General features: G+C 50.1%; 1 protein-coding gene across 2 annotated transcripts in view; it reads right to left on the reverse strand.

Moving 5' to 3' along the window:
* Positions 1 to 8,335, reverse strand: part of LOC111150577 (synapsin I) — a 44,914-nt gene extending 36,579 nt beyond the window's left edge. For both annotated transcript variants that reach the window (XM_022508076.1, XM_022508075.1), the window contains exon 1: positions 7,959 to 8,335. In XM_022508076.1, coding sequence (XP_022363784.1) covers positions 7,959 to 8,335 — 377 coding nt within the window. The remainder of the gene's footprint in view (positions 1 to 7,958) is intronic.
* Positions 8,336 to 12,795: the final 4,460 nt, after the last annotated feature.

Raw genomic sequence — 12,795 nt, forward strand, 5'->3', positions numbered from 1 at the left:
AACTGGACATATCTGTAGTTGTCAGAACCCCTACGTGGGTTCCTTGGCTTGAGGGGTAAGAGCTATTGTGGTGGGAAGGTCCAAATGGACGCTTCTAGAACTATACCCCCATCCCCCCGATCAAATCAGCAAATCCAAGCTAAGATTATATCTATCCCAAGGGTGATGGTGGAAACTAGCGCTACTTTGAAAGATCTAAGGGATGCAGGGGTGTTAGTCCCATCATATCTCCCATTGAATGGACAAGTTCGGCTCCTGGAGAATATCCGTAGACTCTTGCAAGCTCAACCAAGCAGTATCCCTAAGGGAAGCAGCTATACTGGACAGGCTGCCATTGTCAGAGCAGAACTCGGGTCCAGTAGGTAGCCGCTGACTTCCTGAATGCACTCTTCTATTCTGATCAGAAGAGAGGATCGGTGACCTTTCACGTTCACATGGGACTGACAAGAATATCTGTTGAAGGTCTTGCCATGGGGTCATGCTGTGTTTCTTACCGTGTGTCATTCTATGGTCCAAAGGCACTGGGCCATCTGGACATCCCCCAGGATGTCACACTGGACCACTCTATCGATGGCATCTTATTGACTGGGCAAGACAAGCAAGGGATGAGTAGCACGTTGTCTGGCTAAGATGTATGCTCTCCAGAGGGCAGGAGATGAACACTACAAAGACTCAGGGGCCCGGAACATTAGTAAAAGTTCCAGGGGTCCAATGGCCCAAGGCAGGCCCAGGAGAGCCCCCTCCAAATAATAGGGCAAAGCGTCACATCTTGCACCTCCCGCCACGAGGAAAAGCGCACAGCACTTGGTAAGCATTGTCAGGTTCTAGAAGCAGCCTATCCCGCACCTGAAGATACTACTCTGATTCCTATTTCAGGGGGAGCATTAGGCTGCCCTCCCTGAACAGGGGCCAGAGCAGAAAGGGATCCACAGGAGGGCCAGACCACGGTACCAGCCATCTTTCCACTTAGGCCATATGACCCCGCAGATCCTATGATACCGGATAAGCCAGTAGTGGGAAAAGATGCAATGTGGAGCTTATGGGAAGTGTGAGTGGGAGGACCTTGGGGGTTCTGGAGCAAGGCCAGGCCATCTGCAGCAGAGAATCACGTGACTCTTGAGACCCACTTTCTGGTGCCCTACCAGGCTCTGGAAGAGACAGAATGCATGGCTATGGGGCACCAAGCGATTGTGCCTCTGGGGGCCCCTCGTGAGCTGGGTCCAGCCGGGCCCATCAAATAATAACGTCACATGGACCCAGCAGCTGGGATCAGGCTCAAGCAGGACTGAGCAAGCTAACTGAACAGGTTATCCCGATGCCCGTGTCACCCACCCTGGTGCCCCGGTGTCTCTCTCAGCTCACCAAGGGGACCCCTCACAGCCACTGGCTAAAAAAAGGGAGAAAAAGCCTCAGCTTGGTTCACAAATGGACCGGCTTGGTGTGTGGGGAGAAGCCAAAAAGGGACAGAGGCTGTGTCATAGCCCCACTCAGGGTGGTTGTGGAAGACAGTGGCAGAGCTCCCAACAGGCAGAGTTTTGGCTGGGTCCCTGGTAATCTACTTAGCAAGGAAAGGGAAATGGCCCACGATTAGAATATACATTCACCGGTGGGCCATGGTGGGTGGCTTGGCTGATCGGAGGCCTTGAAGGAAAAATATTAGGAGATCAAGACAAGGAGTATTATGCTAAGTAAAGTAAGTCAGTGGAGAAAGACAAATACCATATGATCTCACTCCTAGGCGGAATTTAAGAAACACAACAAATGAGCAAAGTGTAAAAGGGGGGGAGGCAAACCAAGATACAGACTCTTAACTATAGAGAACAAACTGATGGTTACAGGGGTGGGAGGGCAAGGGTGAAATAGACGATGGGCACCGGGCCACGTAAGGAAGTGCTGACTCACTAGACTGTAGACTTGACACTAATATCACACTGTGTGTTAACTAGCTTGAATTTAAATAAAAACTTTAAAAAAAGAAGATCAGGACAAGAAGATCTGGGGCACAGAAACGTGGGTGGACATGGGAGTGGGTAAAAGTGAGGAGCGAAGATCTGTGCATTGTGTGTTAACACCCACCAGACAGCATCCACAATGGAAGTGGCACTAAACAACCAGGTAGACGGAATGAGTCAGCCTGATATGTCAGCCAGCCTCTCAAGTCGGCCACCCCAGTGCGAGCAGATGGGCCCATGAATGAAGTAGCAAGACAAGCAGAGAGAGTGGCTCTAAGTGGGGCCAATGGCATTATTGCTTGAGGTCCAATTTTTCAGCAGCAGAGACCAACACCGAGCCCATGACACGGCACCGTCCCTATCCCTTAAGAAGCCTAGCTAGCCACTTGGTGGCAAGCTGACTCCCTTGGGCTCTATCCACCCTGGAAAGATGAAGGATTCATTTTGACAGGAATATTGTATATGGGGGGTTTGCCTTTCCCGACCGCAGGGTCATAGCCAGTATCACTGCCCGAGGGCTTACCCAATGTTGCAGCCACCGGTATGAGATCCCTCATAACACTGCATCAAATGGAAGGACACACTTGATAGCAAAGGACGTCCTGAAGCGGGCCCATGACCTTGGAGTTGATTGATGATGTTATACATCACAGCACCCAGGAGCTGTTGGCCTGGAACAGCTTGCACCAGGGCGAAGACGCTAGCTTGAACATGATACTGTGAAAGAATGGGGCACCGTCCTCCAAAGCACCCAAAATCAGCGGCCCATTCTTTGCGCTGTGTTCCCAATAGGTAGAACATACGGGTCTGGGAACTCGGAGGAGAAAGTAGGAGGGGCCCAGCTTACCATCAGTCCCAGTGATCCACTTTTGGAACGGGTGCTTCCTGCTCCCTCAAGGCTCTGCAAGGTTAGAGGTCCTGGTTCTCCAAGGGGGAACACCGCTACCAGGGGACACAGCAAGAATCCTATTACATTCAAAGCTACGGATGCCACCTGGACTCCTAGGTTTCACACGCCAATGAATATGAAGAGGAATAAATCACTGTCTTCACAGGGGTATGTGGCCTTGAACATCAGGAAGAGGTGGGGTTGTTATTACACGGCAAGAGCAGGGGGTGGGGAGAGATGTGTCTGGCACACAGGCAATCTTCTTGGCTGTCTGTGGGTGGGTACTCCTTGCACAGCTCTGCAGGGAAATGAACAAAGACCGTGGCCACAGCCTGAGAAGGGCATGGGGACCAAGGGCTCAGGGATCCCTCAAGGATGAGGGAATGGATTCATCGGGTAAGCCACAGAGACCAAGAGAGGCGCTAGCTGAGGGGGAGGGGAATCTAGATTGTATGGTAGAAGAAGGAAACGGAAGAAGCAGATCATTTATTTCTACAGCAGTGGAGGCTACTAACCCGTTCTCTTTCAAGCTTCCCCCACCCCACCCCGGCAGAAAATCTGACCAATCACAATCCTGGAGATGCTGTGCCCAGATGGGGCGATTAACTTAATCTAAGAAGTGAATCTGAGCAGTATAAGGAGTGGACTCTGTGCTCCCCTCAGATCTTCCCCCACTCCCATTTGCTCCCCCCCACCCTGCCATGCGGCTCACCTTCATGCCTTCCTATCTAGTTCCCAACTTCCCGGGAGATTTGCTGTTGAAGGCTCACGGTGCTCACTGGGAGTCCCTCACTGGGAACTGCCTTCTTCAGCAGGGGTCTGCCTTCCCCAAGAAAAGGCCTCCCTCCTGGGGGCAGCCCATGCCTAAGGATTGACTGATGTAAGAATACAAAAGCTTGGACACCACCCCCCCATGAAGGTCTCTCTGAAGGGTCATCTTAGCTCTCTAGCTCCCCCCAAGTGTTGGCTGAGGCTTCTGTTGTGGCAGCATCATAGCTCAACCTTTCCCTCCACTAAATCCTGCTTCCCTCACTCCTCCCCCGCAACAGGTGTTGTTCCCAAGAGCTCTCCCCAGTAAATCTGCACACAAACCTCAGAGTCTCAGGGCCTGCTTCCAGGGAAGTCTAAGAAAAGAAGCCACAAGAAGAGATATAGTTTATATAACCCACTGTATACATAGATACATAATAACCTACCCTATATATGTAATATATGTTATATGACACCTCTACTGTTACACAGCAAATATAATATAGTGTGCCTTATGTAATATATCATATATTACATATTACATACTAATCATGTATGTACCTAGAAGGTACATAAACATATCTATAGAACTGGAATGAGGGACGCCTGGGTGGCTCAGTTGGTTAAGCAGCTGCCTTCGGCTCAGGTCATGATCCCAGTGTCCTGGGATCGAATCCCACATCGGGCTCCTTGCTCATCAGGGAGCCTGCTTCTCCCTCTGCCTCTGCCTGCCATTCTGTCTGCCTGTGCTTGCTCTCTCTCCCTCTCTCTGACAAATAAATAAATAAAATCTTTAAAAAAAAAAAAGAACTGGAATGAAACTTTCAGTAAATGATTACCTTTACTATGTGCAACGGAGTCTGATATTTTCTATTCTATTTTCTTCCATTTCACAAAGAAAAACACACATATGTATATATATATGTATTATGTACTATAAACCTATTATATAGCAAATGTATGATAGAGCATATGCCACATGTAATATATGGCATACATTACTGATTATATTTCCTGGAGTAACAGTTCCACTAAATGGTAATAATCCCACTTACTATGTGTCATATATTTCTTGTCAGATTCTATTTTCATTTATACTACTGCATGAAGAAAACGAAATCCTGGTTACAAGCCAGTAGGTGACCTGCAGTTTGAACCAAACACTTGGCTACATTATCTCTAAAAGGGGGAGATGATTCTCAACTCAGAGTTTGCAAGTGTGCACCACAGAGGATCTGAGACCCAGGAAAGGGTGAGAGTGGTGAGATTTGGTGAAAAAGGTGTCAGACTCTATCCAGGAGTACAATCCATTACGGAGTCTGCACAACTCCTCCTCTATTCCAGGCTGAAATCCCCAAAGCCTGGATGGGTAACTGCAGTATCTGTAGGCAGGTGATGCAGAGGTCTCTGTTCCCCACGCTGAGCCTGCTGTGAGTATACAAGTCCTCTCCCTTTGTCCATCGCACCCCAACTATAGTAGACACTAAGTAAACACTTGCTAGATTGACCAGAAGAAAAGACTAGAGCAGCTGGATAAAGGGGGGGTTTCTGAGATGCAGTAAGAGAAGGGAAGAATCTTTCACTGAATTTAACAGGTGCTCAATAAATGCTTGCCGGACAACTTCGAAAACAATGGAAAACATTGTAGTTGTAATTATGGAAAGGGGGAGGGTCTTGTCAGTATTCCGTAGATAATTAATAAATGTTTGCTGGACTAAAGGAAAATGCAGCAAAGGAACTTCCTGGAGTGTGGGAGTGGGGAAGGGAAGTCTAAAGGAGAGTGGCTACCGGTATACAGCTGGGGCCCCATTAACGTTTGTTGACTTCAATGGAGCAAATTTAGCCAAGAAGATGGCTCCTGTGTGAGGGGATGTTGGTGAAGGAATTACAGCAAGTGTTCAAGAACTGCTTTATGGATTGATGGAGAAAAGGAGGTGGTTGTTTGAAAAGAATACAGTCAGAGATTAACAAATGCTTTTTGGATTAATTGGTGGGGGGAAGCAGTTGGGAAGATGGCTACGAAGGGAGGGAGGGGACCTAGCCAGAATACGGTAGGTGCACATTGTGAACTTTCCAGATTGCATAGAGTCAAAGGTCAGATGAGGATTGTCAAAGGGGGAATTAGAGCTTCAAGAGGGGGAGGGAAAGAGGCACTGAATATGGGGACCTTAGTATATAGTAAGTGTTTATTAAACAATTGTGGGGTTGAATGGAGAAAAGGGTATAGAGAATCCAGCCGGTGGTTGGGGTTAAAAGGAAGGGGAACTGAGGAGGGATCTTCCTAGTACGTAGTAATGCTAAATGGATGCTTCTCACACTCTGACACATGGAAACTATGCAGTAAATACCTATAGAGTGAATAAACAGCTCTGAATAGAGAGAAAGGCTGCTAGGTAAAGGCAGCGGGGGAGGAGCGATCTAAACAGTAAAAAGCTGGTACTCAATAAATTTAGGTTGAAGTAGACTCCTGGAGAGAGAGATCTTGAGAAAGGATAGTAACTTTCAGACTTGGAAAAGAAGGTGTTGAGAATGGCGCTTATATAGTAGGAACTCAAGTAAGTGTTTACTGGCTTAAGTGGAAGAAAGACCTTTTGGGGTACAGACTTAAGATTGGGAGAGGGAATCCTAGGGACATTGAGGGGGGTGGAAAAAGGGTAATCCTTATAAACTGGGCTCTAGATTAATCAAAAAAGAAAAAGGACCCTAGGGAGAGGCTTTATGACTGGCACAGTTTCTTCTAGGGGTAAGGAAGAGATGTCTACTCCCTGCACACAGCAGGCACTGCATATGTGCTTACCGGATCCACTGGGAAGGAGGTGTGAACATAGAGCACACAGACAGCACTCCATAAATGCTCACAGGAGCCATGGGAAGAAAAGGTCTCTGGGGGAAGGTGATTAGAATCAAGCACCTGGCAGACAGTACAAAAATAGATGCTCACTGGATCCATTAAAAGAAAAGGTCTTTGCTGGAGGGTGGGCTAGGGGTAGGCATACAATCACTGGATCCACTGGAGGAAAAGTCTTCAGGGAAGGGGAATGGGGCTGCAGAAGCCTGATCTATGTAAGCTTGATTCTCCATCCATGAAAGGAAAGGCTCTTGTGGTGAGGGCATAGAATCAGGCACATGGTGGTCCTCCTCAAACGCTCCAAGGGGTGAGTAAAAAGAAAAGGCCTCTGGAAAGAGGACTGAAATGGTGCACACACCAAGTATTAGATATTTGATCACTGTATTAACTGGAGACAAGTCTTTATGGAGAAGGTCTAAGGTTGGGTCATGCAGAAGGTGTTCAACACATGCAGACTGATGTCACTGGGGAAAGGGTTTGGGGATGGGGTAAACAGCAGGCACTCAATAAATGCTTGCTGAATACACTGGAGGAAAGAAGCTTTCGAGTAGGCTCACGCAGCAGGCAGGGAATAAATTCTAGGTGGGTTCACCAAAGGAAAGGTCTTTGGAGTAGCCTGAGAATGGAGAATAAACAAGGCCCTCAATAAATGCTTTCTAGATCCATTGGAGGAAAAGGATTTTGGGGAGAGTCTGGAGATGAGTCACACACAGAGGCTCAAAAATGCTCATGGGACTCATTTGAGCAAAATACGTTTGAGAAAGGGGTTTGGAGATAGGGCATACACCAGGCACTTAGTAAATGTTTTCTAGGTGCTTTGGAGAAATAAGCTCTTGGAGAGGGTACTTAGAGTTGGAACACACAGAAGGCATTCAATAAAGGCTCACAGGATCCATTAAAGGCAACACTTTCGGGGAGAAGAGGGGATGGGATACACAGCAGGCAATCCACGTTCACTGAATAGCTTGAAAGGTCTTTGGGGGGAGGGTTGGGATGGGGCACATACCACACTCTGGATACATGCTCACAAGATCTGTTAGAGAGAAGGCCTTAGGGCAAGACTTGAGGGGGACAAGACACATAGCAAACTCTCAATGAATGTTCACAAAATTCAGGGAAGCCAAAGGCTTTGGGGAAGGATTCCCAGAGAAGGCACACTGCAGGTACTTGATAAATGCTAACAAGATCCATTAAAGGACAAGGCCTTTGGGGTGAGGGTTGGGGGGGTGGGCGGCAAGGCACATTAGGCTCCGGAACGCTCACAGGATATCCTAAAGCCAAGTCTTTCGGGAAGGAGTTACACAGCAGGCGCCGGATAACTGCTCCCTGTATGGATCGAGAAGGCCAGGTGGGGGGCAAGGGCGGGACACAGAGGATGCACACGGTATAAGAATTTAAAGGAAAAGGGTTTAGGCTAGGGGGCCAGGTGCCTGGCACACAAGCCATGCTTGGTAAGTGTTCGTCGTGGAACGATCTGGGGACCCAGGCCCGCGGGAAGACGTCCGCGGCAGTGGCTTACCAGTCGGTGTGGGGCTCGTCGATGACCAGCAGCACCCTGGCGGCAGCGCCCCCACGACCTGCGCCCCCAGAGCCGCCGCCCACCTGCTCGCTGAAGGTGGCCGCCGCAGCCGCCGTGGTCTGCTTGACCGCGTTGGACAGAGACGAGAAGAAGCCACCACCCCCCGAAGACCCAGGACTAGGGGCAGCCGGAGAGGCCACAGGGGCAGACGCGGAGGCCCTCTCGGCAGTGGCAGTCGCGGGACCGGGCGTGGCTCCGGGGCTGGGGGCAGCCGGTGGCGGCGGGGGTGGCTGCGGGCGCTGCAGGTCTGTCATGTACCCATTTGGCAGATTGGCCATGAAGTTGCTGTCCGACAGGCGGCGCCGCAGGTAGTTCATGGCTGCGGCGCGGGGCAGGGGGTCCTAGGAGCAGTCTGATCAGGAGCCGCGGGGGCGGACCGCGCGGGGCCCAGGAGCTCTGCTGCGCTCTCAGGCACGACGCGACTCTTCGGTTGCCCGCTGCAGACTGAGGTAGCGCTGAGTCGCCGCCGCCGCAGCGCGGTTGGTCGCGCCCGTACCCCCCTATCTCGCTCCCCTCGTGGTGCTGTCCAGCTGGGCCGGCGGCGGCGCGGACGCGACCAAGGCGACCGGGAAGGGGAGTTTGGGGAGGAACGGCGAGTGACGTCAGCGCGCCTTCAGTGCTGGGGAGGCGGTGGCACGCGCCGGCAGGCGGGGGCGAAGGAGCTGTCCGCGGTGCTGAAGGCGGCAGTGCGCACGCGCCACGCCGCATCCTGTTTCCCCTCCCCCTCGTCCGATTGGGGATGCGCAATTTGGGGGGTGGGGGCGGGGTAGATATTTCTCGGGAGGGTCGGGGTGAGTGGTCAGGCAAGACCCCCCACGCCGCCTCATTCTGGTCTTCACACCCAGACGCACCCACACGCAGGATTCTCTGCAGATACTCAAGTTTCTAGTGTTGATATTCACCACAGAAGTCATGTGAGGTGTGGGGGGAATAGAGGCACACGCAGAGACTCAAAAGTAGAAAAATAACCTCCTCACCGCGACAGATGGGGGTCACAAGCAGTACCCTGTAAGGGGAGATCAATTTCCCATATCCTACGGGCTCAGCTAGGCAGAGAGAGGGTGCGGGGGTGGCATAGACAGCATCAGACAGGCAGACTTGGACACCTGGGCGGGGTACACAGCCTTGCCCTGGGTTGCTGGGGCTTGGAGGCACAGAGGAATGACACACACGTGGAGATACATATAGACACAAACAAAAGTAAAGAAACACACAGAGGCACGTATAGACAGAGATCACACTGATCTAGGTATCTATACACATGCCCAGGGTAACACACGTGGGCATGCATGCATGCACGCATATGCCTACACATACACACACTCACATACACACACACACACACACACACACACACACACACCACACCTACACACAGAGACCCAAGGAAACTCACACGAACATGCACACCCAGACAAATCACATACCCACAGATGATCACGATAAACCTAGATCTGCCACAAAGACACATTCCCTGAAGCTCCAGACCTGATGTGTGTCCATCTCTGTCCCTCCAACCCAGGCCCTACACACACACAGACTCATTCTGTAGGCCCCCATTGCTCTGCCCTGGAAAAGCCAAAACCCACCATAACCATCTGGTATCATCAGTGCCCATGGCTGTCTCCCCCGCACCAGAGAACTTTCCACAGATAGAGGCAGACCCATCCTAGGGTATGCACACAGTAGGTGCCAAATGATGTTTGCCACATGAGCAAATGACCTTGATAGTCCAGGCAGTGGGGGCTGTGGAAGCCACCCTGTCAGCTCCTTTAAGATCCTGACTACAATGAAAGTGTGAATCTATTTAAAAACAATCATTTGTTGACAGCACCCAACTAAGCTGTTTACATGTATTATTTCATCCAACCCTCACAACAATACAATGGGGTGGGAAACGTTCCCATTTTACAAATGAAGGAATCCAGGAGCTCCAATTCATGTTCACTTTGTGATCCATGCATTTTTTTAAAAAAAGAATGTGCTAGAAAGTGGTGTCAGTATGGCTGAAACAACGTGAGTGTGTGTGTATGTTGGGGGTGTTGTGGCAGGAGATGGGGTCAGAGAGGTTAGTAGGGACCACACTGAGCAGGTCCTTGTGGGCCATAGTGAGTGATGTTGGTGGAACAAGTGAGGTAAAAGAAGGTACGGTAAGAAAAAGGCAGATTTGGAGTCTCTCTGACTGCAGGATTTTCAGGTGAATCATCCATTTATTCATTTGTTCATTCTTTATGCATTAAGTCCTTGGCCTGTTTAAACAAGGTAGTAAAGGTGTGGAGTCTAGAGTCAGAGTGCTTAAAGTTCAAACTAGGTTTCCACCATACCCCTGGGAAAGTGACTTATCCCCACTGAGACTTGGTTTCCTCATCTGTTAAGATGATCGCTTGACCCATCTCTAAGGGTGTGGGAGGGGTGGGGTAGGAGACAACCTCTATATTTTTGCATGTGCTGTGACTTCTGCCAGTAATGTCCTTTACCTCTCTCTCAAGGATCATCTTTGGCCAGGATCCCCAGGACTCAGATTCCATCCCCTCTTCCCCTAGCCTCTCCAGTCCTCAAGTCCAATACTTACAAACCATTCTCTACTCCCTCCTCCATGCCAGGCAGCTTCAGTCCTACCTCCAAGGCCTTTGCTTTGGCCATTCTTTCCCTCTCTTTCGTGGATGCTGTCTCAGGCGTTCCGCATCCCAGTGTTGCCCAGATGGGGAACTCCCATGAATCACATATTTTCCAACATTTAGAAGTATGTGCTTAGTTTTTTGCTCAGTAACTGAAGTAAACAAGCTGTGCTGGACCCATGGTGCCCTCTCTGGGGGACAGGAGCATCTGCAAGTCTTATAGACCTATCTTGCTCCCCTTAGGAATCTGTCTCCAGAATGCCTCCTCTCAGGGCTCCTATTCCCACGTTTCTAGGACTCATGGCCCCCAGCATTGTTCCCTTTCTCCAGGTGGCTCGGTTTCCAGAAATTAATGTTTTGGAGATTGTTTTGCAGAAGAATGAGGATTTCCCCTTAGGAGTGTCTCAGCTCTCTGATGCAGAGGTAGGGCTTCTCTGCACTGTCTCCATCTTCTCTAGCAGGAATGAACAAATAGAAGGGGCTCCAGGAATGATTTTCTTTGCGTGCATTGGTGAACCATGACTCTCAAACACACACCCTTGACATATGTTTGTAATCAGTATTGTACCCACGTTTATAACTCACACACATATATGTCCATGACACCTCAACGCACATGTACATGTGGGCACGTGCACACACACACACACACACACACACACCTATAACTCAGATTGTTATGGCACACATATGGGTGTAACTTTACACGCACTCCACATACACTCAATGCATCCTTAATTCTTGCACAGACCTATTGGTCTGCATATCACACATACACAAAGATATGTTTCATGATGCCCAAAGTTCCACTGTCTTATAGACACGTTTCTCTCTCATACCTCTCATACCCTCTAGTAGGCAACCAGAGTCACTCCCTTTCAGCTCGTTCTTCCCAAGATGACCCAAAAGTCCACTTTGTCTTTACTTCAACCCATCAACTGACCTATTTTATGGGGGGAATCGACCCAGAGAAGTGAGCACCCTGACAGAATCCAGGTGTCACTCATCTCCCAACTGAACCCTTCCACAGAGGGGTCCCTCCTCTCACACCACACGTCATGCTTCAAATGTCCAGCCTGCTACCGTTCTGTGCCTCGGTTTACTCTTCTATAAATGGGAATAATGATAATAGTGACCCTCATAGGCTTGTTGTGGAGTAAATGAATTCATGCTGTGCGACCTAAAACACTACCAGGCACACAGTAAGTACTCTCTAAGTATTAGCTAATACCATAACTATGATGATTCTTGTGATTTGTCTCATCATGAGGGGCTAAGCGTTCAGTAAATGCTAATTAGTGCAGCACTGAATGAGCAAATGCTAACAGCATTAGTGTCTGGGTTTGTTCCCCTCACTGTGGAGACACGTGCTGTTCTGACTCCTCTATTCTCCATGAGGTCCAGCGCTATTGTTAGTATACAGTAGGCGTTGATAAGTGTTGAAAAAAAAATGTTCAACGAAAGGTTCGCATATTTTGAGTTTGTTCCCTCGCTCACATGTCCTCTCCTTCTACCAGTCCTCCTCCACCCCAGATGCCCAGACTTTGTCCTAGTATACAGTAGACGCTATAAAGTGTTGAATGAATGCACAAATACTAAAGGAATCTGTGTCTGGGTTTGTCTCAGGGGCCCCTTCTGGCAGGTGCTGACTCTGGCTTCTCTTCGCTCCCGCCCCAGCTCAGAGCACCTCACAGGCACTTCCTCGGTCCACCCCCGGCCGACCGCCACCCACATTTCGGTCTCCGCTAATTGCGGCATTGGATCTGGGCTGTTGGGAGTGGGTGGGTGCAGGTGTTCACGTGGCTGGGTGCCAACCCCAGCCACGCCTCTGCTGCCTCTTCTCCGTGCCTGATTGATGCGGAACCCGCCAGCCAAGGGGCTCCGGCGGGTGGGAACCTAGGCATGCCGGCCAATCAGAAAGTGCCCACCAGGGCGAGTAGCCAACCAGAAAACCTGTGACCCGGAGTTCTGCAGAGGGACGTGCTGGGCGCCCCGCAGCGACGCTGCGCAAGGGGTGGGGGTGGGGGAGGCAGACCCTGGAGCTAAGGCAGCGGCACAGGGTCTGATACTCCACTTCACTTCTGCCAAACTATGACCACAGTGGAAAATACTGTTTTCCACAGCAAGCCACTGTGACCCTGCTTGTGCTGTACCCTTTG

Source organism: Enhydra lutris, unplaced genomic scaffold, assembly GCF_002288905.1.
Source record: "Enhydra lutris kenyoni isolate GAN:26980312 unplaced genomic scaffold, ASM228890v2 scaffoldscaffold23, whole genome shotgun sequence".
Lineage (NCBI taxonomy): Eukaryota > Metazoa > Chordata > Mammalia > Carnivora > Mustelidae > Enhydra > Enhydra lutris.